General features: G+C 44.5%; 2 protein-coding genes across 3 annotated transcripts in view; both read right to left on the bottom strand.

Moving 5' to 3' along the window:
• LOC142908384 (uncharacterized) overlaps positions 1–25,351 on the bottom strand; it is a 94,894-nt gene that overhangs the window by 47,780 nt on the left and 21,763 nt on the right. The gene's annotated exons all lie outside the window — the stretch shown is intronic.
• The window catches only part of LOC116936818 (casein kinase I-like), an 86,062-nt gene that overhangs the window by 47,780 nt on the left and 12,931 nt on the right, over positions 1–25,351 (bottom strand). For both annotated transcript variants that reach the window (XM_076058957.1, XM_076058956.1), the window contains exons 3-4: positions 12,944–13,070; positions 8,836–8,934 (exon numbers count right to left, since the gene is read on the bottom strand). In XM_076058957.1, coding sequence (XP_075915072.1) covers positions 8,836–8,934; positions 12,944–13,070 — 226 coding nt within the window. The remainder of the gene's footprint in view (positions 1–8,835; positions 8,935–12,943; positions 13,071–25,351) is intronic.

Here is a 25,351-nt window from a genome sequence, read left to right on the forward strand (position 1 = left end):
TGTAGGTATAGTAGTTGTAGGTATAGTAGTTGTAGGTATAGTAGTTGTAGTAGTTGTAGGTGTAGTAGTTGTAGGTGTAGTAGTTGCAGGTGTAGTAGTTGTAGGTGTAGTAGTTGTAGTAGTTGTAGGTATAGTAGTTGTAGGTGTAGTAGTTGTAGGTGTAGTAGTTGTAGGTGTAGTAGTTGTAGGTATAGTAGTTGTAGTAGTTGTAGGTGTAGTAGTTGTAGGTATAGTAGTTGTAGGTGTAGTAGTTGTAGGTATAGTAGTTGTAGGTATAGTAGTTGTAGGTGTAGTAGTTGTAGGTATAGTAGTTGCAGGTGTAGTAGTTGTAGGTGTAGTAGTTGTAGTAGTTGTAGTAGTTGTAGGTGTAGTAGTTGTAGGTGTAGTAGTTGTAGGTGTAGTAGTTGTAGGTATAGTAGTTGTAGGTGTAGTAGTTGTAGGTATAGTAGTTGTAGTAGTTGTAGGTATAGTAGTTGTAGGTATAGTAGTTGTAGGTATACTTGTAGGTGTAGTAGTTGTAGTAGTTGTAGGTATAGTAGTTGTAGGTGTAGTAGTTGTAGGTGTAGTAGTTGTAGGTGTAGTAGTTGTAGGTGTAGTAGTTGTAGGTATAGTAGTTGTAGGTGTAGTAGCTGTAGGTATAGTAGCTGTAGGTGTAGTAGTTGTAGGTATAGTAGTTGTAGGTGTAGTAGATGTAGGTGTGGTAGTTGTAGGTATAGTAGTTGCAGGTGTAGTAGTTGTAGGTGTAGTAGTTGTAGTAGTTGTAGTAGTTGTAGGTGTAGTAGTTGTAGTAGTTGTAGTAGTTGTAGGTGTAGTAGTTGTAGGTGTAGTAGTTGTAGTAGTTGTAGGTGTAATAGTTGTAGGTATAGTAGTTGTAGGTGTGGTAGTTGTAGGTATAGTAGTTGTAGGTGTAGTATTTGTAGGTATAGTAGTTGTAGGTGTAGTAGTTGTAGGTATAGTAGTTGTAGGTGTAGTAGTTGTAGGTGTAATAGTTGTAGGTGTAGTAGTTGTAGGTGTAGTAGTTGTAGGTGTAGTAGTTGTAGGTGTAGTAGTTGTAGGTATAGTAGTTGTAGGTATAGTAGTTGTAGGTGTGGTAGTTGTAGGTGTAGTAGTTGTAGGTGTGGTAGTTGTAGGTGTAGTAGTTGTAGGTGTGGTAGTTGTAGGTGTGGTAGTTGTAGGTATAGTAGTTGTAGGTGTAGTAGTTGTAGGTGTAGTAGTTGTAGGTGTGGTAGTTGTAGGTGTAGTAGTTGTAGGTGTAGTAGTTGTAGGTGTGGTAGTTGTAGGTGTAGTAGTTGTAGGTGTAGTAGTTGTAGGTGTGGTAGTTGTAGGTATAGTAGTTGTAGGTGTAGTAGTTGTAGGTATAGTAGTTGCAGGTGTAGTAGTTGTAGGTGTAGTAGTTGTAGGTGTAGTAGTTGTAGGTGTAGTAGTTGTAGGTGTAGTGGTTGTAGGTGTAGTAGTTGTAGGTGTAGTAGTTGTAGGTGTGGTAGTTGTAGGTGTGGTAGTTGTAGGTGTAGTAGTTGTAGGTGTAGTAGTTGTAGGTGTAGTGGTTGTAGGTGTAGTAGTTGTAGTAGGTGTAGTAGGTATAGTAGTTGTAGGTATAGTAGTTGTAGGTGTAGTAGTTGTAGGTGTAGTAGTTGTAGGTATATTAGTTGTAGTAGTTGTAGGTATAGTAGTTGTAGGTATAGTAGTTGTAGGTATAGTAGTTGTAGTAGTTGTAGGTATAGTAGTTGTAGGTATAGTAGTTGCAGGTGTAGTAGTTGCAGGTGTAGTAGTTGCAGGTGTAGTAGTTGCAGGTGTAGTAGTTGTAGGTGTAGTAGGTGTAGTAGTTGTAGGTGTAGTTGTTGCAGGTGTAGTAGTTGTAGTTGTTGTAGTAGTTGTAGGTGTAGTAGTTGTAGGTATAGTAGTTGTAGGTATAGTAGTTGTAGGTATAGTAGTTGTAGGTATAGTAGTTGTAGTAGTTGTAGGTATAGTAGTTGTAGGTGTAGTAGTTGTAGGTGTAGTAGTTGTAGGTATAGTATTTGTAGGTATAGTAGTTGTTGTAGGTGTAGTAGTTATAGTAGTTGTAGGTATAGTAGTTGTAGGTGTAGTAGTTGTAGGTGTAGTAGTTGTAGGTGTAGTAGTTGTAGGTATAGTAGTTGTAGGTGTAGTAGTTGCAGGTGTAGTAGTTGCAGGTATAGTAGTTGTAGGTATAGTAGTTGTAGGTGTAGTAGTTGTAGGTATAGTAGTTGTAGGTGTAGTAGTTATAGTATTTGTAGGTATAGTAGTTGTAGTTGTAGTAGTTGTAGGTATAGTAGTTGTAGGTGTAGTAGTTGTAGGTATAGTAGTTGTAGGTGTAGTAGTTGTAGGTGTAGTAGTTGTAGGTGTAGTAGTTGTAGGTGTAGTAGTTGTATGTGTAGTAGTTGTAGGTATAGTATTTGTAGGTGTAGTAGTTGTAGGTGTAGTAGTTGTAGGTGTAGTAGTTGTAGGTGTAGTAGTTGTAGGTATAGTAGTTGTAGGTGTAGTAGTTGTAGTTGTAGTAGTTGGTGTAGTAGTTGTAGGTGTAGTAGTTGTAGGTGTAGTAGTTGTAGGTATAGTAGTTGTAGGTGTAGTAGTTGTAGTTGTAGTAGTTGTAGGTGTAGTAGTTGTAGGTGTAGTAGTTGTAGGTGTAGTAGTTGTAGGTGTAGTAGTTGTAGTAGTTGTAGGTATAGTAGTTGTAGGTGTAGTAGTTGTAGGTGTAGTAGTTGTAGGTGTAGTAGTTGTAGGTGTAGTAGTTGTAGGTGTAGTAGTTGTAGGTGTAGTTGTTGCAGGTGTAGTAGTTGTAGTTGTTGTAGTAGTTGTAGTAGTTGTAGGTGTAGTAGTTGTAGTAGTTGTAGGTGTAGTAGTTGTAGTTGTTGTAGTAGTTGTAGGTGTAGTAGTTGTAGTAGTTCCACGTGTAGTAGTTGTAGTAGTTGTAGGTATAGTAGTTGTAGGTGTAGTAGTTGTAGGTGTAAGTGTTGTAGTAGTTGCAGGTATAGTAGTTGTAGGTGTAGTAGTTGTAGGTGTAGTAGTTGTAGTATTTGTAGGTATAGTAGTTGTAGGTGTAGTATTTGCAGGTATAGTAGTTGTAGGTGTAGTAGTTGTAGGTATAGTAGTTGTAGGTGTAGTAGTTGTAGGTATAGTAGTTGTAGGTGTAGTAGTTGTAGGTATAGTAGTTGTAGTAGTTGCAGGTATAGTAGTTGTAGGTGTAGTAGTTATAGTATTTGTAGGTGTAGTAGTAGGTGTAGTGGTTGTAAGTGTAGTAGTAGTTGTAGGTATAGTAGTTGTAGGTGTAGTAGTTGTAGGTGTAGTAGTTGTAGGTGTAGTAGTTGCAGGTATAGTAGTTGTAGGTGTAGTAGGTGTAGTAGTTGTAGGTGTAGTAGGTGTAGTAGTTGTAGGTGTAGTGGTTGTAAGTGTTGTAGTAGTTGTAGGTATAGTAGTTGTAGGTGTAGTAGTTGTAGGTATAGTAGTTGTAGTAGTTGCAGGTATAGTAGTAGTAGGTGTAGTATTTGTAGGTGTAGTAGTTGTAGGTATAGTATTTGCAGGTGTAGTATTTGTAGGTGTAGTAGTTATAGGTGTAGTGGTTGTAGGTGTAGTAGTTGTAGGTATAGTAGTTGTAGGTGTAGTATTTGTAGGTGTAGTATTTGTAGGTATAGTAGTTGTAGGTGTAGTAGTTGTAGGTGTAGTAGTTGTAGGTATAGTAGTTGTAGGTATAGTAGTTGTAGTAGTTGTAGGTGTAGTAGTTGTAGGTGTAGTAGTTGTAGGTGTAGTAGTTGTAGGTGTAGTAGTTGTAGGTATAGTATTTGTAGGTATAGTAGTTGTTGTAGGTGTAGTAGTTATAGTAGTTGTAGGTATAGTAGTTGTAGGTATAGTAGTTGTAGGTATAGTAGTTGTAGTATTTGTAGGTATAGTAGTTGTAGGTATAGTAGTTGTAGTATTTGTAGGTATAGTAGTTGTAGGTGTAAGTGTTGTAGTAGTTGTAGGTATAGTAGTTGTAGGTATAGTAGTTGTTGTAGGTGTAGTAGTTATAGTAGTTGTAGGTATAGTAGTTGTAGGTATAGTAGTTGTAGGTATAGTAGTTGTAGTATTTGTAGGTATAGTAGTTGTAGGTATAGTAGTTGTAGTATTTGTAGGTATAGTAGTTGTAGGTGTAAGTGTTGTAGTAGTTGTAGGTATAGTAGTTGTAGGTATAGTAGTTGTAGGTATAGTAGTTGTAGGTGTAGTAGTTATAGTATTTGTAGTTGTAGTAGTTGTAGGTATAGTAGTTGTAGGTGTAGTATTTGTAGGTATAGTAGTTGTAGGTGTAGTAGTTGTAGGTGTAGTAGTTGTAGGTGTAGTAGGTGTAGTAGTTGTAGGTATAGTAGTTGTAGGTGTAGTAGTTGTAGGTGTAGTAGTTGTAGGTATAGTAGTTGTAGGTGTAGTAGTTGTAGGTGTAGTAGTTGTAGGTATAGTAGTTGTAGGTGTAGTAGTTGTAGGTGTAGTAGGTGTAGTAGTTGTAGGTATAGTAGTTGTAGGTGTAGTAGTTGTAGGTGTAGTAGTTGTAGGTATAGTAGTTGTAGGTGTAGTATTTGTAGGTATAGTAGTTGTAGGTATAGTATTTGTAGTTGTAGGTATAGTAGTTGTAGGTGTAGTATTTGTAGGTATAGTAGTTGTAGGTGTAGTAGTTGTAGGTATAGTAGTTGTAGGTGTAGTAGTTGTAGTAGGTGTAGTGGTTATAGTAGTTGTAGGTATAGTATTTGCAGGTGTAGTAGTTGTAGGTATAGTAGTTGTAGGTATAGTAGTTGTAGGTATAGTAGTTGTAGGTATAGTAGTTGTAGGTATAGTAGTTGTAGTTGTAGTAGTTGTAGGTATAGTATTTGTAGGTATAGTAGTTGTTGTAGGTGTAGTAGTTATAGTAGTTGTAGGTATAGTAGTTGTAGGTATAGTGGTTGTAGGTATAGTAGTTGTAGGTGTAGTAGTTGTAGGTATAGTAGTTGTAGGTGTAGTATTTGTAGGTATAGTAGTTGTAGGTATAGTGGTTGTAGGTGTAGTAGTTGTAGTATTTGTAGGTATAGTAGTTGTAGGTATAGTAGTTGTTGTAGGTGTAGTAGTTGTAGTATTTGTAGGTATAGTAGTTGTAGGTATAGTAGTTGTAGGTATAGTAGTTGTAGGTGTAGTATTTGTAGGTATAGTAGTTGTAGGTGTAGTAGTTGTAGGTATAGTAGTTGTAGTTGTAGTAGTTGTAGGTGTAGTAGTTGTAGGTGTAGTATTTGTAGGTATAGTAGTTGTAGGTGTAGTAGTTGTAGGTATAGTGGTTGTAAGTGTAGTAGTAGTTGTAGGTATAGTAGTTGTAGGTGTAGTGGTTGTAGGTATAGTAGTTGTAAGTGTAGTAGTAGTTGTAGGTATAGTAGTAGTAGGTGTAGTAGTTGTAGGTATAGTAGTTGTAGTAGTTGTAGGTGTAGTAGTTGTAGGTGTAGTATTTGTAGGTATAGTAGTAGTAGGTGTAGTAGTTGTAGGTATAGTGGTTGTAAGTGTAGTAGTAGTTGTAGGTGTAGTAGTTGTAGGTGTAGTAGGTATAGTAGTTGTAGGTGTAGTAGTTGTAGGTATAGTAGTTGTAGGTATAGTAGTTGTAGGTGTAGTAGGTATAGTAGTTGTAGGTGTAGTAGTTGTAGGTATAGTAGTTGTAGGTGTAGTAGTTGTAGGTATAGTAGTTGTAGGTATAGTAGTTGTAGGTGTAGTAGTTGTAGGTGTAGTAGTTGTAGGTATAGTAGTTGTAGGTGTAGTAGTTGTAGGTATAGTAGTTGTAGGTGTAGTATTTGTAGGTATAGTAGTTGTAGGTATAGTAGTTGTAGGTGTAGTAGTTGTAGGTATAGTAGTTGTAGGTATAGTAGTTGTAGTAGTTGTAGGTGTAGTAGTTGTAGGTATAGTAGTTGTAGGTGTAGTATTTGTAGGTATAGTAGTTGTAGGTGTAGTAGTTGTAGGTATAGTAGTTGTAGGTGTAGTAGTTGTAGGTATAGTAGTTGTAGGTATAGTAGTTGTAGGTGTAGTATTTGTAGGTATAGTAGTTGTAGGTATAGTAGTTGTAGGTGTAGTAGTTGTAGGTATAGTAGTTGTAGGTATAGTAGTTGTAGTAGTTGTAGGTATAGTAGTTGTAGGTATAGTAGTTGTAGGTGTAGTATTTGTAGGTATAGTAGTTGTAGGTGTAGTAGTTGTAGGTGTAGTAGTTGTAGGTATAGTAGTTGTAGTTGTAGTAGTTGTAGGTGTAGTAGTTGTAGGTGTAGTAGTTGTAGGTATAGTAGTTGTAGGTGTAGTAGTTGTAGGTATAGTAGTTGTAGGTGTAGTAGTTGTAGGTGTAGTAGTTGTAGGTGTAGTAGTTGTAGGTGTAGTAGTTGTAGGTATAGTAGTTGTAGGTATAGTAGTTGTAGGTGTAGTAGTTGTAGGTATAGTAGTTGTAGGTGTAGTAGTTGTAGGTGTAGTAGTTGTAGGTGTAGTAGTTGTAGTAGTTGTAGGTATAGTAGTTGTAGGTGTAGTAGTTGTAGGTGTAGTAGTTGTAGGTGTAGTAGTTGTAGGTATAGTAGTTGTAGGTGTAGTAGTTGTAGGTATAGTAGTTGTAGGTGTAGTAGTTGTAGGTGTAGTAGCTGTAGGTGTAGTAGTTGTAGGTATAGTAGTTGTAGGTGTAGTAGTTGTAGGTATAGTAGTTGTAGGTGTAGTAGTTGTAGGTATAGTAGTTGTAGGTGTAGTAGTTGTAGGTATAGTAGTTGTAGGTGTAGTAGTTGTAGTAGTTGCAGGTATAGTAGTTGTAGGTGTGGTAGTTGTAGGTATAGTAGTTGTAGGTGTAGTGGTTGTAGGTATAGTAGTTGTAGGTGTAGTGGTTGTAGGTGTAGTAGTAGTTGTAGGTATAGTAGTTGTAGGTATAGTAGTTGTAGGTATAGTAGTTGTAGGTGTAGTAGTTGTAGGTATAGTAGTTGTAGGTGTAGTAGTTGTAGGTATAGTAGTTGTAGGTGTAGTAGTTGTAGGTATAGTAGTTGTAGGTGTAGTAGTTGTAGGTATAGTAGTTGTAGGTGTAGTAGTTGTAGGTATAGTAGTTGTAGGTATAGTAGTTGTAGGTGTAGTATTTGTAGGTATAGTAGTTGTAGGTATAGTAGTTGTAGGTGTAGTAGTTGTAGGTATAGTAGTTGTAGGTATAGTAGTTGTAGTAGTTGTAGGTATAGTAGTTGTAGGTATAGTAGTTGTAGGTGTAGTATTTGTAGGTATAGTAGTTGTAGGTGTAGTAGTTGTAGGTGTAGTAGTTGTAGGTATAGTAGTTGTAGTTGTAGTAGTTGTAGGTGTAGTAGTTGTAGGTGTAGTAGTTGTAGGTATAGTAGTTGTAGGTGTAGTAGTTGTAGGTATAGTAGTTGTAGGTGTAGTAGTTGTAGGTGTAGTAGTTGTAGGTGTAGTAGTTGTAGGTGTAGTAGTTGTAGGTATAGTAGTTGTAGGTATAGTAGTTGTAGGTGTAGTAGTTGTAGGTATAGTAGTTGTAGGTGTAGTAGTTGTAGGTGTAGTAGTTGTAGGTGTAGTAGTTGTAGTAGTTGTAGGTATAGTAGTTGTAGGTGTAGTAGTTGTAGGTGTAGTAGTTGTAGGTGTAGTAGTTGTAGGTATAGTAGTTGTAGGTGTAGTAGTTGTAGGTATAGTAGTTGTAGGTGTAGTAGTTGTAGGTGTAGTAGCTGTAGGTGTAGTAGTTGTAGGTATAGTAGTTGTAGGTGTAGTAGTTGTAGGTATAGTAGTTGTAGGTATAGTAGTTGTAGGTGTAGTAGTTGTAGGTATAGTAGTTGTAGTAGTTGTAGGTATAGTAGTTGTAGGTGTAGTAGTTGTAGGTATAGTAGTTGTAGGTGTAGTAGTTGTAGTAGTTGCAGGTATAGTAGTTGTAGGTGTGGTAGTTGTAGGTATAGTAGTTGTAGGTGTAGTAGTTGTAGGTGTAGTAGTTGTAGTAGTTGTAGGTATAGTAGTTGTAGGTGTAGTAGTTGTAGGTATAGTAGTTGTAGGTGTAGTAGTTGTAGTAGTTGCAGGTATAGTAGTTGTAGGTGTGGTAGTTGTAGGTATAGTAGTTGTAGGTATAGTAGTTGTAGGTGTAGTAGTTGTAGGTGTAGTAGTTGTAGGTATAGTAGTTGTAGTAGTTGTAGGTGTAGTAGTTGTAGGTATAGTAGTTGTAGGTGTAGTAGTTGTAGGTATAGTAGTTGTAGGTATAGTAGTTGTAGGTGTAGTAGTTGTAGGTATAGTAGTTGTAGGTGTAGTATTTGTAGGTATAGTAGTTGTAGGTGTAGTATTTGTAGGTATAGTAGTTGTAGGTGTAGTATTTGTAGGTATAGTAGTTGTAGGTGTAGTATTTGTAGGTATAGTAGTTGTAGGTATAGTAGTTGTAGGTGTAGTATTTGTAGGTGTAGTAGTTGTAGGTGTAGTAGTTGTAGGTATAGTAGTAGTAGGTGTGGTAGTTGTAGGTGTAGTATTTGTAGGTATAGTAGTTGTAGGTGTAGTAGTTGTAGGTATAGTAGTTGTAGGTATAGTAGTTGTAGGTGTAGTAGTTGTAGGTATAGTAGTTGTAGGTATAGTAGTTGTAGGTATAGTAGTTGTAGGTGTAGTAGATGTAGGTATAGTAGTTGTAGGTATAGTAGTTGTAGGTATAGTAGTTGTAGGTGTAGTAGTTGTAGGTATAGTAGTTGTAGGTATAGTAGTTGTAGGTGTAGTAGTTGTAGGTATAGTAGTTGTAGGTGTAGTAGTTGTAGGTATAGTAGTTGTAGGTGTAGTAGTTGTAGGTATAGTATTTGTAGGTATAGTAGTTGTAGGTGTAGTAGTTGTAGGTATAGTAGTTGTAGGTGTAGTGGTTCTCACCTTGTTGCAATGCCTCCCCACCCCCATGAGAAAGTTGTCCGGCTTGATGTCTCTGTGTATGAAGTTCTTGTTGTGAACATATTCCACTCTGCTGATCATCTACACACAGATACACACACACAGTGTCACACACACACACACACAGTGTCACACACACACAGTGTCACACACACACACAGTGTCACACACACACAGTGTCACACACACAGTGTTACACACACAGTGATACACAGTGACACACACACAGTGTTATACACACAGTGATACACAGTGACACACACACACAGTGTCACACACAGGGACACACACACAGTGTCACACACACACAGTGTCACACAGATACACACAGTGTCACACACACAGTGTTACACACACAGTGATACACAGTGTTACACACACAGTGATACACAGTGTTACACACACAGTGATACACACACACACAGTGATACACACAGATACACACAGTGTCACACACACAGTGTCACACAGATACACAGTGATACACAGTGATACACACAAATACACACAGTGTTACACAGTGTTACACACACAGTGTCACACACACACACAGTGTCACACACACACAGTGTCACACAGTGTACACACACAGTGTTACACACACAGTGTACACACACACACAGTGACACACACACACAGTGTCACACACACACAGTGTCACACACACAGTGTTACACACACACAGTGTTACACACACACAGTGTTACACACACACAGTGTTACACACACACACAGTGTTACACACACACACACAGTGTTACACAGTGTTACACACACACAGTGTTACACACACACAGTGTTACACACAGTGATACACACACACAGTGACACACAGTGATACACACACAGATACACACAGTGACACACACACACAGTGATACACACACACAGTGTTACACACACAGTGTTACACACAGTGATACACACACACAGTGACACACAGTGATACACACACAGATACACACAGTGACACACACACACAGTGATACACACACAGTGTTACACACACAGTGACACAGTGGTACAGTGACACACACAGTGATACACACAGTGTTACACACACAGTGACACACACAGTGACACACACAGTGATACACAGATACAGTGTTACACACACACAGTGTTACACACACACAGTGTTACACACACAGTGACACACACAGTGACACACACAGTGATACACAGATACAGTGTTACACACACACAGTGTTACACACACACAGTGTTACACACAGTGTTACACACAGTGATACACAGATACAGTGTTATACACACACAGTGCACACACACAGTGTACACATACAGTGTACACACACACAGTGTTACACACACACAGTGTTACACACACAGTGTTACACATACACACAGTGTTACACACACACAGTGTTACACACACAGTGTTACACATACACACAGTGTTACACACACACAGTGTTACACACACACAGTGTTACACACACACAGTGTCACACACACAGTGTCACACACACAGTGTCACACACACAGTGTTACACACACAGTGATACACAGTGTTACACACACAGTGATACACACACACACAGTGATACACACAGATACACACAGTGTCACACACACAGTGTCACACAGATACACAGTGATACACAGTGATACACACAAATACACACAGTGTTACACAGTGTTACACACACAGTGTCACACACACACACAGTGTCACACACACACAGTGTCACACACACACAGTGTCACACAGTGTACACACACAGTGTTACACACACAGTGTACACACACACACAGTGACACACACACACAGTGTCACACACACACAGTGTCACACACACACAGTGTCACACACAGTGTTACACACACACAGTGTTACACACACACAGTGTTACACACACACAGTGTTACACACACACACAGTGTTACACAGTGTTACACACACACAGTGTTACACACACACAGTGTTACACACAGTGATACACACACACAGTGACACACAGTGATACACACACAGATACACACAGTGACACACACACACAGTGATACACACACAGTGTTACACACAGTGATACACACACACAGTGACACACAGTGATACACACACAGATACACACAGTGACACACACACACAGTGATACACACACAGTGTTACACACACAGTGACACAGTGGTACAGTGACACACACAGTGATACACACAGTGTTACACACACAGTGACACACACAGTGACACACACAGTGATACACAGATACAGTGTTACACACACACAGTGTTACACACACACAGTGTTACACACACAGTGACACACACAGTGACACACACAGTGATACACAGATACAGTGTTACACACACACAGTGTTACACACACACAGTGTTACACACACAGTGACACACACAGTGACACACACAGTGATACACAGATACAGTGTTACACACACACAGTGTTACACACACACAGTGTTACACACAGTGTTACACACAGTGATACACAGATACAGTGTTATACACACACAGTGTACACACACAGTGTACACATACAGTGTACACACACACAGTGTTACACACACACAGTGTTACACACACAGTGTTACACACACAGTGTTACACATACACACAGTGTTACACACACACAGTGTTACACACACACAGTGTTACACACACACAGTGTACACACACACAGTGTTACACACACACAGTGTTACACACACACAGTGTTACACACACACAGTGACACACACAGTGTTACACACACACAGTGTTACACAGTGTTACACACACACAGTGTTACACACACACAGTGTTACACACACACAGTGTTACATACACACAGTGTTACACACACAGTGTTATACACACACAGTGTTACACATACACACAGTGTTACACACACACAGTGTTACACACACACAGTCTTACACACACACAGTGTTACACACAGTGACACACACAGTGTTACACACACACAGTGTTACACACACACAGTGTTACAGTGTTACACACACACAGTGTTACACACACACAGTGTTACACACACAGTGACACACAGTGTTACACACACAGATATCAAAGACAAAGATCCCCCATATAGCCTTAACAGACTGTAGGGGCAAGGGCTGTTAGCGAGCACCTATGAAGGCCGGAACGGTACACGAGGGGGTGGGTGGCCAGCACCACGCCCGACCGCCTTTGTCTCTCCCTAGTGGCGATGTTTACACACCGCACCAGGTACTCATTTGAGGCCGAGTCGACCTAGGGGAGGCCCGGGACCGGTTCAGATAATCGTCACTGGTGTTGGCCGTGAGCGGGAATCGAACCCGGGTCGCCGGGTTCATAGCGCAGCATAGCGCTAACCACTACTACACTATCACTACACACACACAGAGACACACCTACACACACAGAGACACACACATACACAGACACACACACACAGACACACACACACAGACACACACACAGTGTACACACACACACACACACAGACACACACAGTGACACACACAGTGACACACACACAGTGACACACACACAGTGACACACACACAGTGACACACACACACACACACAGTGACACACACACACACACAGTGACACACACACACAGTGACACACACACATACACACAGTAACACAGTGTGTACACACAGTAACACACACACAGTGACACACCGCGTGGTCACCATGGTTACCTGGCCGTTACCCCGCGGTTACCATGGTTACCTGGTCGGCTAGCATGAGCACGGTCTTCACGGTTACCCCAACGGTGACCCCGGTCACCATGGTTTCCCTGGTTACCATGGTTACCCCACGGTCACCATGGTTTCCCTGGTTACCATGGTTACCCTGGTTGCCACGGTTACCTGGTCGGCCAGCATCAGCACGGTCTTCATGGTTACCCCAACGGTCACCATGGTTACCCCGCGGTTACCCCGGTCACCATGGTTACCCCGGTCACCATGGTTACCCCCCGGTTGCCATGGTTACCTGGTCGGCCAGCATCAGCACGGTCTTCATGGTTACCCCAACGGTCACCATGGTTACCCCGCGGTTACCCCGGTCACCATGGTTACCCCGGTCACCATGGTTACCCCCCGGTTGCCATGGTTACCTGGTCGGCCAGCATCAGCACGGTCTTCATGGTGAATCGCCGTGAGCAAAAGTTGAAGAGATCCTCCAGGCTGGGACCCAGAATGTCCATCACCAGCACGTTGTACTCACGCTCCTGTCCAAACCACCTGTAACATCATACCATCATCATACACAGTCACACACAGTCACACCATCATCATCATCACCAGCACGTTGTACTCACGCTCCTGTCCAAACCACCTGTAACATCATCATACCATCACACAGTCACATCATCATCACCATCACCAGCACGTTGTACTCACGCTCCTGTCCAAACCACCTGCAACATCATCATACACACAGTCATCACACCATCATACACAGTCACGCACAGTCACACCATCACCAGCACGTTGTACTCACGCTCCTGTCCAAACCACCTGTAACATCATTATACCATCACACAGTCACACACACAGTCACACCATCACCAGCACGTTGTACTCACGCTCCTGTCCAAACCACCTGTAACATCACACACAGTCACACACACAGTCACACACACACAGTCACACACACAGTCACACCATCACCAGCACGTTGTACTCACGCTCCTGTCCAAACCACCTGTAACATCATCATACCATCACACAGTCACACACACAGTCACACCATCACCAGCACGTTGTACTCACGCTCCTGTCCAAACCACCTGTAACATCACACACAGTCACACACACAGTCACACACACACAGTCACACCATCATCATCATCATCACCAGCACGTTGTACTCACTCACGCTCCTGTCCAAACCACCTGTAACATCATCATACCATCATCATACACAGTCATCATACACACAGTCACATCATCACCATCACCAGCACGTTGTACTCACGCTCCTGTCCAAACCACCTGCATCATCATCATACCATCATCATACACACAGTCACATCATCATCATACACACAGTCACACCATCATCATACACACAGTCACACACACAGTCACACCATCATCATCACACACACAGTCACACCATCACCAGCACGTTGTACTCACGCTCCTGTCCAAACCACCTGTAACATCACCATCACAGTCATCATACCATCATCATCATACACACAGTCACACCATCATCACCATCACCAGCACGTTGTACTCACGCTCCTGTCCAAACCACCTGTAACATCATCATACCATCATCATCATACACACAGTCACATCATCATCATACACACAGTCACACCATCATCACCATCACCAGCATGTTGTACTCACGCTCCTGTCCAAACCACCTGTAACATCATACCATCATCATACACAGTCACACACACACAGTCATCACACACAGTCACACCATCATCACCATCACCAGCACGTTGTACTCACGCTCCTGTCCAAACCACCTGTAACATCATCATACCATCATCATACCATCATCATACACAGTCACACACAGTCACACCATCACCAGCACGTTGTACTCACGCTCCTGTCCAAACCACCTGTATCATCATCACACCATCATCATACACAGTCACACACACAGTCACACACACACAGTCACACCATCATCACCATCACCAGCACGTTGTACTCACGCTCCTGTCCAAACCACCTGCATCATCATCATACACACCATCATACCATCGTCATACACACAGTCATCATACACACACATTCACACCATCACCATCATACACACAGTCACACCATCATCATACACACAGTCACACCATCATACATAGTCACACCATCATACACACAGTCACACCATCATCATCATACACAGTCACACCATCATCATCATACACAGTCACACCATCATACACAGTCACACCATCATACACAGTCACACCATCATCATCATACACAGTCACACCATCATACACAGTCACACCATCATCATCATACACAGTCACACCATCATCATCATACACAGTCACACCATCATACACAGTCACACCATCATCATCATACACAGTCACACCATCATCATCATCATCACCATCACCAGCACGTTGTACTCACGCTCCTGTCCAAACCACCTGCATCATCATACCATCATCATACACAGTCATCACACCATCACCAGCACCATCACCAGCACGTTGTACTCACGCTCCTGTCCAAACCACCTGCATCATCATACCATCATCATACACAGTCACACCATCACCAGCGCGTTGTACTCACGCTCCTGTCCAAACCACCGGCATCATCATCATCATCATACCATCATCATACACACAGTCACACCATCATCACCATCGCCAGCACGTTGTACTCACGCTCCTGTCCAAACCACCTGTAACATCATCATACACACCATCATACCATCATCATACACACAGTCATCATACACACAGTCACACCATCATCATCACACACACAGTCACACCATCACCAGCACGTTGTACTCACGCTCCTGTCCAAACCACCTGCATCATCATCATCATACCATCATCATACACACAGTCACACCATCATCATACACACAGTCACACACAGTCACACACAGTCACACCATCACCATCATCATACACAGTCACACCATCACCATCATCTCCATCACCAGCACGTTGTACTCACGCTCCTGTCCAAACCACCTGCACCACCATCATCATACCATCATCATCATACACACAGTCACACCATCATCATCATACACAGTCACACACACAGTCACACCATCACCATCACCAGCACATTGTACTCACGCTCCTGTCCAAACCACCTACACCATCATCATCATCATCACACCATCACACACACAGTCACACCATCACCATCACCACCACAACCACTTTCACCATCATCACCACCACCACTTTCACCATCACCACCACCACCACCACCACCGCCATCACCACCACCACTTTCACCATCACCACCACCACCACTTTCACCACCACCACCTTCATCACCACCACTTTCACCACCACCACCACCACCTTCACCATCACCACCACCACCTTCACCATCACCACCACTTTCACCACCACCACCACTTTCACCATCACCACCACCACTTTCACCATCATCACCACCACCACCACCACCACTTTCACCATCACCACCACCACCACTTTCACCACCATCACCACCACCACCACTTTCACCATCACCACCACCACCACCTTCACCACCACCATTTTTCACCATCACCACCACCACCACCACTTTCACCATCACCACCACCACCATCACCACCATCACCACCATCACCACCACCACCACCACCATCACCACCATCACCACCATCACCACCACCACTTTCCCCATCACATTTTAGTCTCTCTCCTGCCAATACAGCCTACACCACAACCACCACAACCACCACCACAATCACCACAACCACTACTACAATCACCACAACCACCACCACCACCACAACCACTACTACAATCACCACAACCACCACCACAACCACTACTACAATCACCACAACCACTACTACAATCATTACAATCACCACAACCACCACCACAACCACTACTACAATCACCACAACCACTACTACAATCATTACAATCACCACAACCACCACCACAATCACCACCACAATCACTACAATCACCACAACCACTACTACAATCACCACAATCACTACAATCACCACCACCACAACTACCACAACCGTCACCACCTTGCACCATATGGTGGTGTAGTTGTGTGGTAGTGCGGTGTGTCTCTGTGTGTGTGTGTCTCTGTGTGTGTGTGTCAGTGTGTGTGTGTGTGTCACTGTGTGTGTGTGTGTCTCTGTGTGTGTGTCTCTATGTGTGTGTGTCTGTGTGTGTGTGTGTCTCTGTGTGTGTGTGTCAGTGTGTGTGTGTGTCAGTGTGTGTGTTTCAGTGTGTATGTGTCAGTGTGTATGTGTCAGTGTGTGTGTGTCAGTGTGTGTGTGTCACTGTGTGTGTGTGTCAGTGTGTGTGTGTGTGTCAGTGTGTGTGTGTCAGTGTGTGTGTGTGTCAGTGTGTGTGTCTCTGTGTGTGTGTCAGTGTGTGTGTGTGTCAGTATGTGTGTGTGTGTCAGTGTGTGTGTGTGTGTCAGTGTGTGTGTGTCTGTGTGTGTGTAGTGATAGTGTAGTAGTGGTTAGCGCTACGCTGCGCTATGAACCTGGCGACCCGGGTTCGATTCCCGCTCACGGCCAACACCAGTGACGATTATCTGAACCGGTCCCGGGCCTCCCCTAGGTCGACTCGGCCTTAAATGAGTACCTGGTACGATGTGTAAACATCGCCACTGGGGAGACAAAGGCGGCCGGGCGTGGTGCTGGCCACTCACCCCCTCGTGTACCGTTCCGGCCTTCATAGGTGCTCACTAACAGCACTTGCCCCTACAGTCTGTCAAGGCTATACGGGGGATCTTTGTCTATCTTTGTTGTGTGTGTGTGTCAGTGTGTGTGTGTCAGTGTGTGTGTCTCTGTGTGTGTGTGTGTGTCAGTGTGTGTGTGTGTCAGTGTGTGTGTGTCAGTGTGTCTGTGTGTGTGTCAGTGTGTGTGTGTGTGTCTCTGTGTGTGTGTCAGTGTGTGTGTGTCTGTATGTGTCAGTGTGTGTGTGTGTCTGTATGTGTCAGTGTGTGTGTGTCTGTATGTGTCAGTGTGTGTCAGTGTGTGTGTCTCTGTGTGTGTGTCAGTGTGTGTGTGTGAGTCAGTGTGTGTGTGTCTGTATGTGTCAGTGTGTGTCAGTGTGTGTGTGTGTCAGTGTGTGCGTCAGTGTGTGTGTGTCAGTGTGTGTGTCAGTGTGTGTCTGTGTGTGCGTGTCTCTGTGTGTGTGTCTCTGTATGTGTGTGTGTGTGTCTGTGTGTGTGTCAGTCGACCCGTGGCACCTGGGTCTGCCCCGTGACCTCCTGCCAGCGGGCGTTCGACACTTCACGTGGCCTCAGGGTGCACATAGCCTGGCACAAGCGTCGTGGTGACGTCACCGCCACTTAGTGGCGAATGGCGGTTGTTGTTGTGTGGGTGTATGTGTGTGTGTCTTTGTGTATGGGTATGTATGTGTCTGTGTATTGTATGTGTCCGTGTGTCTGTGTGTCTGTGTGTCTGTGTGTATCTGTGTGTGTGTGTCTGTGTCTGTGTGTGTGTCTCTGTGTGTGTGCCTGTGTGTGTGTCAGTGTGTCAGTGTGTCCATGTGTGTTTGCCTGTGTGTATCTGTGTGTGTGTGTGTTTGCCTGCGTGTGTGTCTGTGTGTGTATGTCTCTGTGTGTGACTGTGGGCGTGCCTGTGGGTGTGTCTGTCCATGTGTGTGTGTGTCAGTGTGTGTGTGTATGTATGTCCGTGTGTATGTATGTCTGTGTGTGAGTGTGTCAGTGTGTGTCTGTGTGTGTGTCTGTGTGTCTGTGTGTGTCTGTGTGTGTGTGTAGCGGTAGTGTAGTAGCGGTTAGCGCTACGTTGCGCTATGAACCTGGCGACCCGGGTTCGATTCCCGCTCACGGCCAACACCAGTGACGATTATCTGAACCGGTCCCGGGCCTCCCCTAGGTCGACTCAGCCTCAAATGAGTACCTGGTGCGGTGTGTAAACATCGCCACTGGAGAGAGACAAAGGCGGTCGGGCGTGGTGCTGGCCACCCACCCCCTCGTGTACCGTTCCGGCCTTCATAGGTGCTCGCTAACAGCACTTGCCCCTACAGTCTGTTAAGGCTACACGGAGGATCTTTGTCTCTGTTGGTCAGAGTGGGTGTGTGTGTGGGTGGGTGAGTGAGTGGGTGAGTGAGTGGGTGAGTGAGTGGGTGAGTGAGTGAGTGGGTGAGTGAGTGGGTGAGTGTGTGGGTGGGTGAGTGAGTGGGTGAGTGAGTGGGTGGGTGAGTGGGTGAGTGGGTGGGTGAGTAAGTGGGTGAGTGAGTGGGTGAGTGAGTGGGTGAGTGAGTGAGTGGGTGAGTGGGTGGGTGAGTGTGTGAGTGGGTGGGTGAGTGGGTGGGTGGGTGAGTGGGTGGGTGAGTGAGTGAGTGGGTGAGTTGGTGGGTGATTTGGTGGGTGAGTGGGTGGGTGAGTGAGTGGGTGAGTGAGTGGGTGAGTGAGTGGGTGAGTGAGTGAGTGGGTGGGTGGGTGAGTGAGTGAGTGGGTGAGTGAGTAAGTGGGTGAGTGAGTGGGTGGGTGAGTGAGTGAGTGGGTGAATGTGTGAGTGAGTGAGTGGGTGAGTTGGTGGGTGATTTGGTGGGTGAGTGAGTGGGTGAGTTGGTGGGTGATTTGGTGGGTGAGTGGGTGCGTGGGTGCGTGAGTGAGTGAGTGGGTGAGTGAGTGGGTGGGTGAGTGAGTGGGTGTGTGAGTGGGTGGGTGAGTGAGTGGGTGTGCGAGTGGGTGGGTGAGTGAGTGGGTGGGTGTGTGGGTGGGTGAGTGGGTGGGTGAGTGGGTGGGTCGGTGAGTTGGTGGGTGAGTTGGTGGGTGAGTGAGTTGGTGGTGAGTTGGTGGGTGAGTGAGTGAGTTGGTGGGTGAGTTGGTGGGTGAGTGGGTGAGTGAGTGGATGAGTGAGTGAGTGGGTGAATGAGTGAGTGGGTGAGTGGGTGCGTGAGTGGGTGGGTGGGTGAGTTGGTGGGTGGGTGAGTGAGTGGGTGAGTGAGTGGGTGTATGGGTGAGTGAGTGGGTGAGTGTGTGGATGAGTCGGTGAGTGTGTGGGTGAGTTGGTGGGTGTGTCGGTGATTGGGTCGGTGAGTGAGTGGGTGAGTGAGTGAGTGGGTGAGTGGGTGGGTGAGTGAGTGAGTGGGTGGGTGAGTGTGTGGGTGGAAGGGTGAGTGGGTGAATGAGTGAGTGGGTGAGTGGGTGAGCGTGTGGGTGGGTGGGTGAGTGAGTGGGTGAGTGAGTGGGTGAATGAGTGAGTAAGTGGGTGGGTGAGTAAGTGGGTGGGTGAGTAAGTGGGTGGGTGAGTAAGTGGGTGGGTGGGTGAGTGAGTGGGTGAGTGAGTGGGTGAGTGGGTGAGTGGGTGAGCGTGTGGCTGGAAGGGTGAGTGAGTGGGTGAGTGGGTGGGTGAGTGAGTGGGTGGAAGGGTGAGTGAGTGAAGTGAGCGAACGGCTGAATTAATGAACGAGCTACACTTGCCCCAGCAGCCCGTAGCAGGCTACCTGGGGGCACTTTGTCTGTGTGTGGCTATGACGACCCAGGACAGCGATGTTGGTGGTGACGGTGCTTACAGGTTCATACACGCCCTGTACGACAGACTCCTCTAGCTTAGAGTGAATCACTAACACACACTAACACACTCACACACACTAACATACACTAACACACACTAACACACACTAACACACACTAACACTCACTCATACACTCACTCATGCACTCACTCATACACTCACTCACTCATACACTCACTCACTCATACACTCACTCACTCATACACTCACTCACTCACACTCACTCACTCATACACTCACTCACACACTCACTCACACACTCACTCACACACTCACTCACACACTCATTCACACACGCCCTGTATGACAGACTCCTCTAGCTTAGAGTGACTCTCAATCACTCTCACACACTCACTAACACACTCACACACTCACACTCACTCACTCATACACTCACTCATACACTCACTCATACACTCACTCATACACTCACTCATACACTCACACACGCCCTGTACGACAGACTCCTCTAGCTTAGAGTGAATCACTAACACACACTAACACACTCACTAACACACACTCACTCATACACTAACACTCATACACTCACTCATACACTCATACAATCACTCATACACTCACTCATACACTCATACAATCACTCATACACTCACTCATACACTCACTCACACACTCATTCACACACGCCCTGTACGACAGACTCCTCTAGCTTAGAGTGAATCACTAACACACACTAACACACTCACTAACACACACTCACTCATACACTAACACTCATACACTCACTCATACACTCATACAATCACTCATACACTCACTCATACACTCACTCACACACTCATTCACACACGCCCTGTACGACAGACTCCTCTAGCTTAGAGTGACTCTCAATCACTCTCACACACTCACACTCACTCACACTCACTCACACTCACTCATACACTCATACACTCACTCACTGTTACACTCACTCATACACTCACTCATACATTCACTCATTCACTCACTCATACACTCACTCATACACTCACTCATACACTCACTCATACACTCACTCACACACTCATTCACACACGCCCTGTACGACAGACTCCTCTAGCTTAGAGTGAATCACTAACACACACTAACACACTCACTAACACACACTCACTCATACACTAACACTCATACACTCACTCATACACTCATACAATCACTCATACACTCACTCATACACTCACTCACACACTCATTCACACACGCCCTGTACGACAGACTCCTCTAGCTTAGAGTGACTCTCAATCACTCTCACACACTCACACTCACTCACTCACTCACACTCACTCACACTCACTCATACACTCATACACTCACTCACTGTTACACTCACTCATACATTCACTCATTCACTCACTCATACACTCACTCATACACTCACTCATACACTCACTCACACACTCATTCACACACGCCCTGTACGACAGACTCCTCTAGCTTAGAGTGAATCACTAACACACACTAACACACTCACTAACACACACTCACTCATACACTAACACTCATACACTCACTCATACACTCATACACTCACTCATACACTCACTCATACACTCACTCACACACTCATTCACACACGCCCTGTACGACAGACTCCTCTAGCTTAGAGTGAATCACTAACACACACTAACACACTCACTAACACACACTCACTCATACACTAACACTCATACACTCACTCATACACTCATACAATCACTCATACACTCACTCATACACTCACTCACACACTCATTCACACACGCCCTGTACGACAGACTCCTCTAGCTTAGAGTGACTCTCAATCACACTCACTCACTCACACTCACTCACTCACACACTCACTCATACACTCACTCACACACGCCCTGTACGACAGACTCCTCTAGCTTAGAGTGACTCTCAATCACTCTCACACACTCACACTCACTAACTCACACTCACTCACACTCACTCACTCACTCATACACTCATACACTCACTCACTGTTACACTCACTCATACTCACTCATTCACTCACTCATACACTCACTCATACACTCACTCACACACGCCCTGTACGACAGACTCCTCTAGCTTAGGGTGAATCACACTCACACTAACACTCACTAACACTCACTAACACTCACTCATACCCACTCACTCACTCACACACTCACTCACACACTAACACACTCACACTAACACACTAACACTCACTCACTCATACACTCACTCATACACTCACTCATACACTCACTCATACACTCACTCACACACGCCCTGTACGACAGACTCCTCTAGCTTAGGGTGAATCACACTCACTCACACTAACACACTCACACTAACACACTAACACATACACTCACTCATACACTCACTCATACATACACTCACACTAACACTCACTCACTCACACACGCCCTGTACGACAGACTCCTCTAGCTTAGGGTGAATCACACTCACACTAACACTCACTAACACTCACTAACACTCACTCATACCCACTCACTCACTCACACACTCACTCACACACTAACACACTAACACTCACTCACTCATACACTCACTCATACACTCACTCATACACTCACTCATACACTCACTCATACACTCACTCACACACGCCCTGTACGACAGACTCCTCTAGCTTAGGGTGAATCACACTCACTCACACTAACACACTCACACTAACACACTAACACATACACTCACTCATACACTCACTCATACATACACTCACACTAACACTCACTCACTCACACACGCCCTGTACGACAGACTCCTCTAGCGTACGGTGAATCACTAACACACACTAACACACACTCACTCATACTCACTCACTCACTCACCTACTCACTCACCTACTCATACACTCACTCATACACTCACTCACACACTCACTCACTCACTCATACACTCACTCACACACTCACTCATACACTCACTCATACACTAACACTCACTCATACACTCACACACGCCCTGTACGACAGACTCCTCTAGCGTAGGGTGAATCACTAACACACTAACACTCACTCACTAACACACACTCACTCATACACTCAATCATACACACTCACTCACTCACTAACACACACTCACTCACACTCATACACTCACTCATACACTCACTCATACACTCACTCATACACACACTCACTCATACACTCACTCACTCATACACTCACTCACTCATACACTCACTCACTCATACACTCACTCACTCATACACTCACTCATACACTCACTCACTCATACACTCACTCACTAACCTACTCATACATTCACTCACTCATACACTCATACACTCACTCATACACTCACTCACTCACACACGCCCTGTACGACAGACTCCTCTAGCGTACGGTGAATCACTAACACACACTAACACTAACACACTCATACACACACTCATACTCACACACTCACTCACTAACACTCACTCACCTACTCATACACTCACTCATACACTCACTCACTCACACACTCACTCACTCATACACTCATACACTCACTCACTCATACACTAACACTCACTCATACACTCACACACGCCCTGTACGACAGACTCCTCTAGCGTAGGGTGAATCACTAACACACTAACACTCACTCATACACTCACTAACACTCACTAACATACACTCACTCACACTCACTCACTCATACACTCACTCACTCACACACGCCCTGTACGACAGACTCCTCTAGCGTAGGGTGAATCACACTCACACTAACACTCACTCACTCACACTCTCACTCATACACTAACACTCACACACTCACTCATACACTCACTCACACTCACTCACTCATACACTCATACACTCACTCAGACACTCACTCACTCATACACTCACTCATACACTCACTCATACACTCACTCATACACTCACTCACTCATATGCTCACTCATACACTCACTCACTCATACACTCACTCATACACTCACACACATTCATACACTCACTCATACACTCACTCACTCACGCCCTGTACGACAGACTCCTCTAGCGTAGGGTGAATCATACTCACACTAACACTCACTAACACTCACGCATACTCACTAACACTCACTCACTCACCTACTCATACACTCACTCACACTCATACACTCACTCACACACTCACTAACACTAACACTCACTCATACACTCACTCAAACTCACACTCACTCACTCATACTTACACTCACTCACCTACTCACACACACACGCCCTGTACGACAGACTCCTCTAGCGTAGAGTGAATCACACTCACACTCACTCACTAACACTCACACTCACTTACTCACCTACTCATACACTCCCTCACTCATACACTCACTAATACTTACTCATACACTCACTCACTAACACTCATTCACACTCACTAACACTCACTCACTCACACTCACTCACTCACACACGCCCTGTACGACAGACTCCTCTAGCGTAGGGTGAATCACACTCACACTAACACTCACTCACACTCACTAACATACACTCACTAACACTCACTCACCTACTCATACACTCACTCACACACTCACTCATTCATACACTCACTCATACACTCACTCATACACTCACACACGCCCTGTACGACAGACTCCTCTAGCGTAGGGTCAATCACACTCACACTAACACTCACTCATACACTCACTAACATACACTCACTCACACTCACTCACTCATACACTCACTCATACACTCACTCATACACTCACACACATTCACACACTCACTCATACACTCACTCACTCATGCCCTGTACAACAGACTCCTCTAGCGTAGGGTGAATCACTAACACACACTAACACAATCACTAACACTCACGCATACTCACTAACACTCACCTACTCATACACTTACTCACTCACTAAAACTCACTAATACACTCACTCACTCACCTACTCACTCACCTACTCATACACTCACTCACTAACACTCACACTCACTCATACACTCACTCACACACTCACTAACACTAACACTCACTCATACACTCACTCACTAACACTCACTCAAACTCACACACTCACTCACTCACGCCCTGTACGACAGACTCCTCTAGCGTAGAGTGAATCACTAACACACTATCACTCACTAACTAACACTAACACTCACTCACCTACTCATACACTCCCTCACTCATACACTCCCTCACTCATACACTCACTAATACTTACTCATACACTCACTCACTAACACTCATTCACACTCACTAACACTCACTCACTCACACTCACTCACTCACACACGCCCTGTACGACAGACTCCTCTAGCTTAGAGTGAATCACACTCACACTAACACTCACACTCATTCACTAACACACACTCACTCACACTCTCTCACTCACACTCACACACTCAC

The sequence above is a fragment of the Petromyzon marinus genome (assembly GCF_048934315.1).
Source record: "Petromyzon marinus isolate PM22_M1 ecotype Great Lakes invasive population chromosome 83 unlocalized genomic scaffold, UKy_Petmar_22M1.pri1.0 chr83_unloc.1, whole genome shotgun sequence".
In the NCBI taxonomy this organism is placed as follows: Eukaryota; Metazoa; Chordata; class Hyperoartia; order Petromyzontiformes; family Petromyzontidae; genus Petromyzon; species Petromyzon marinus.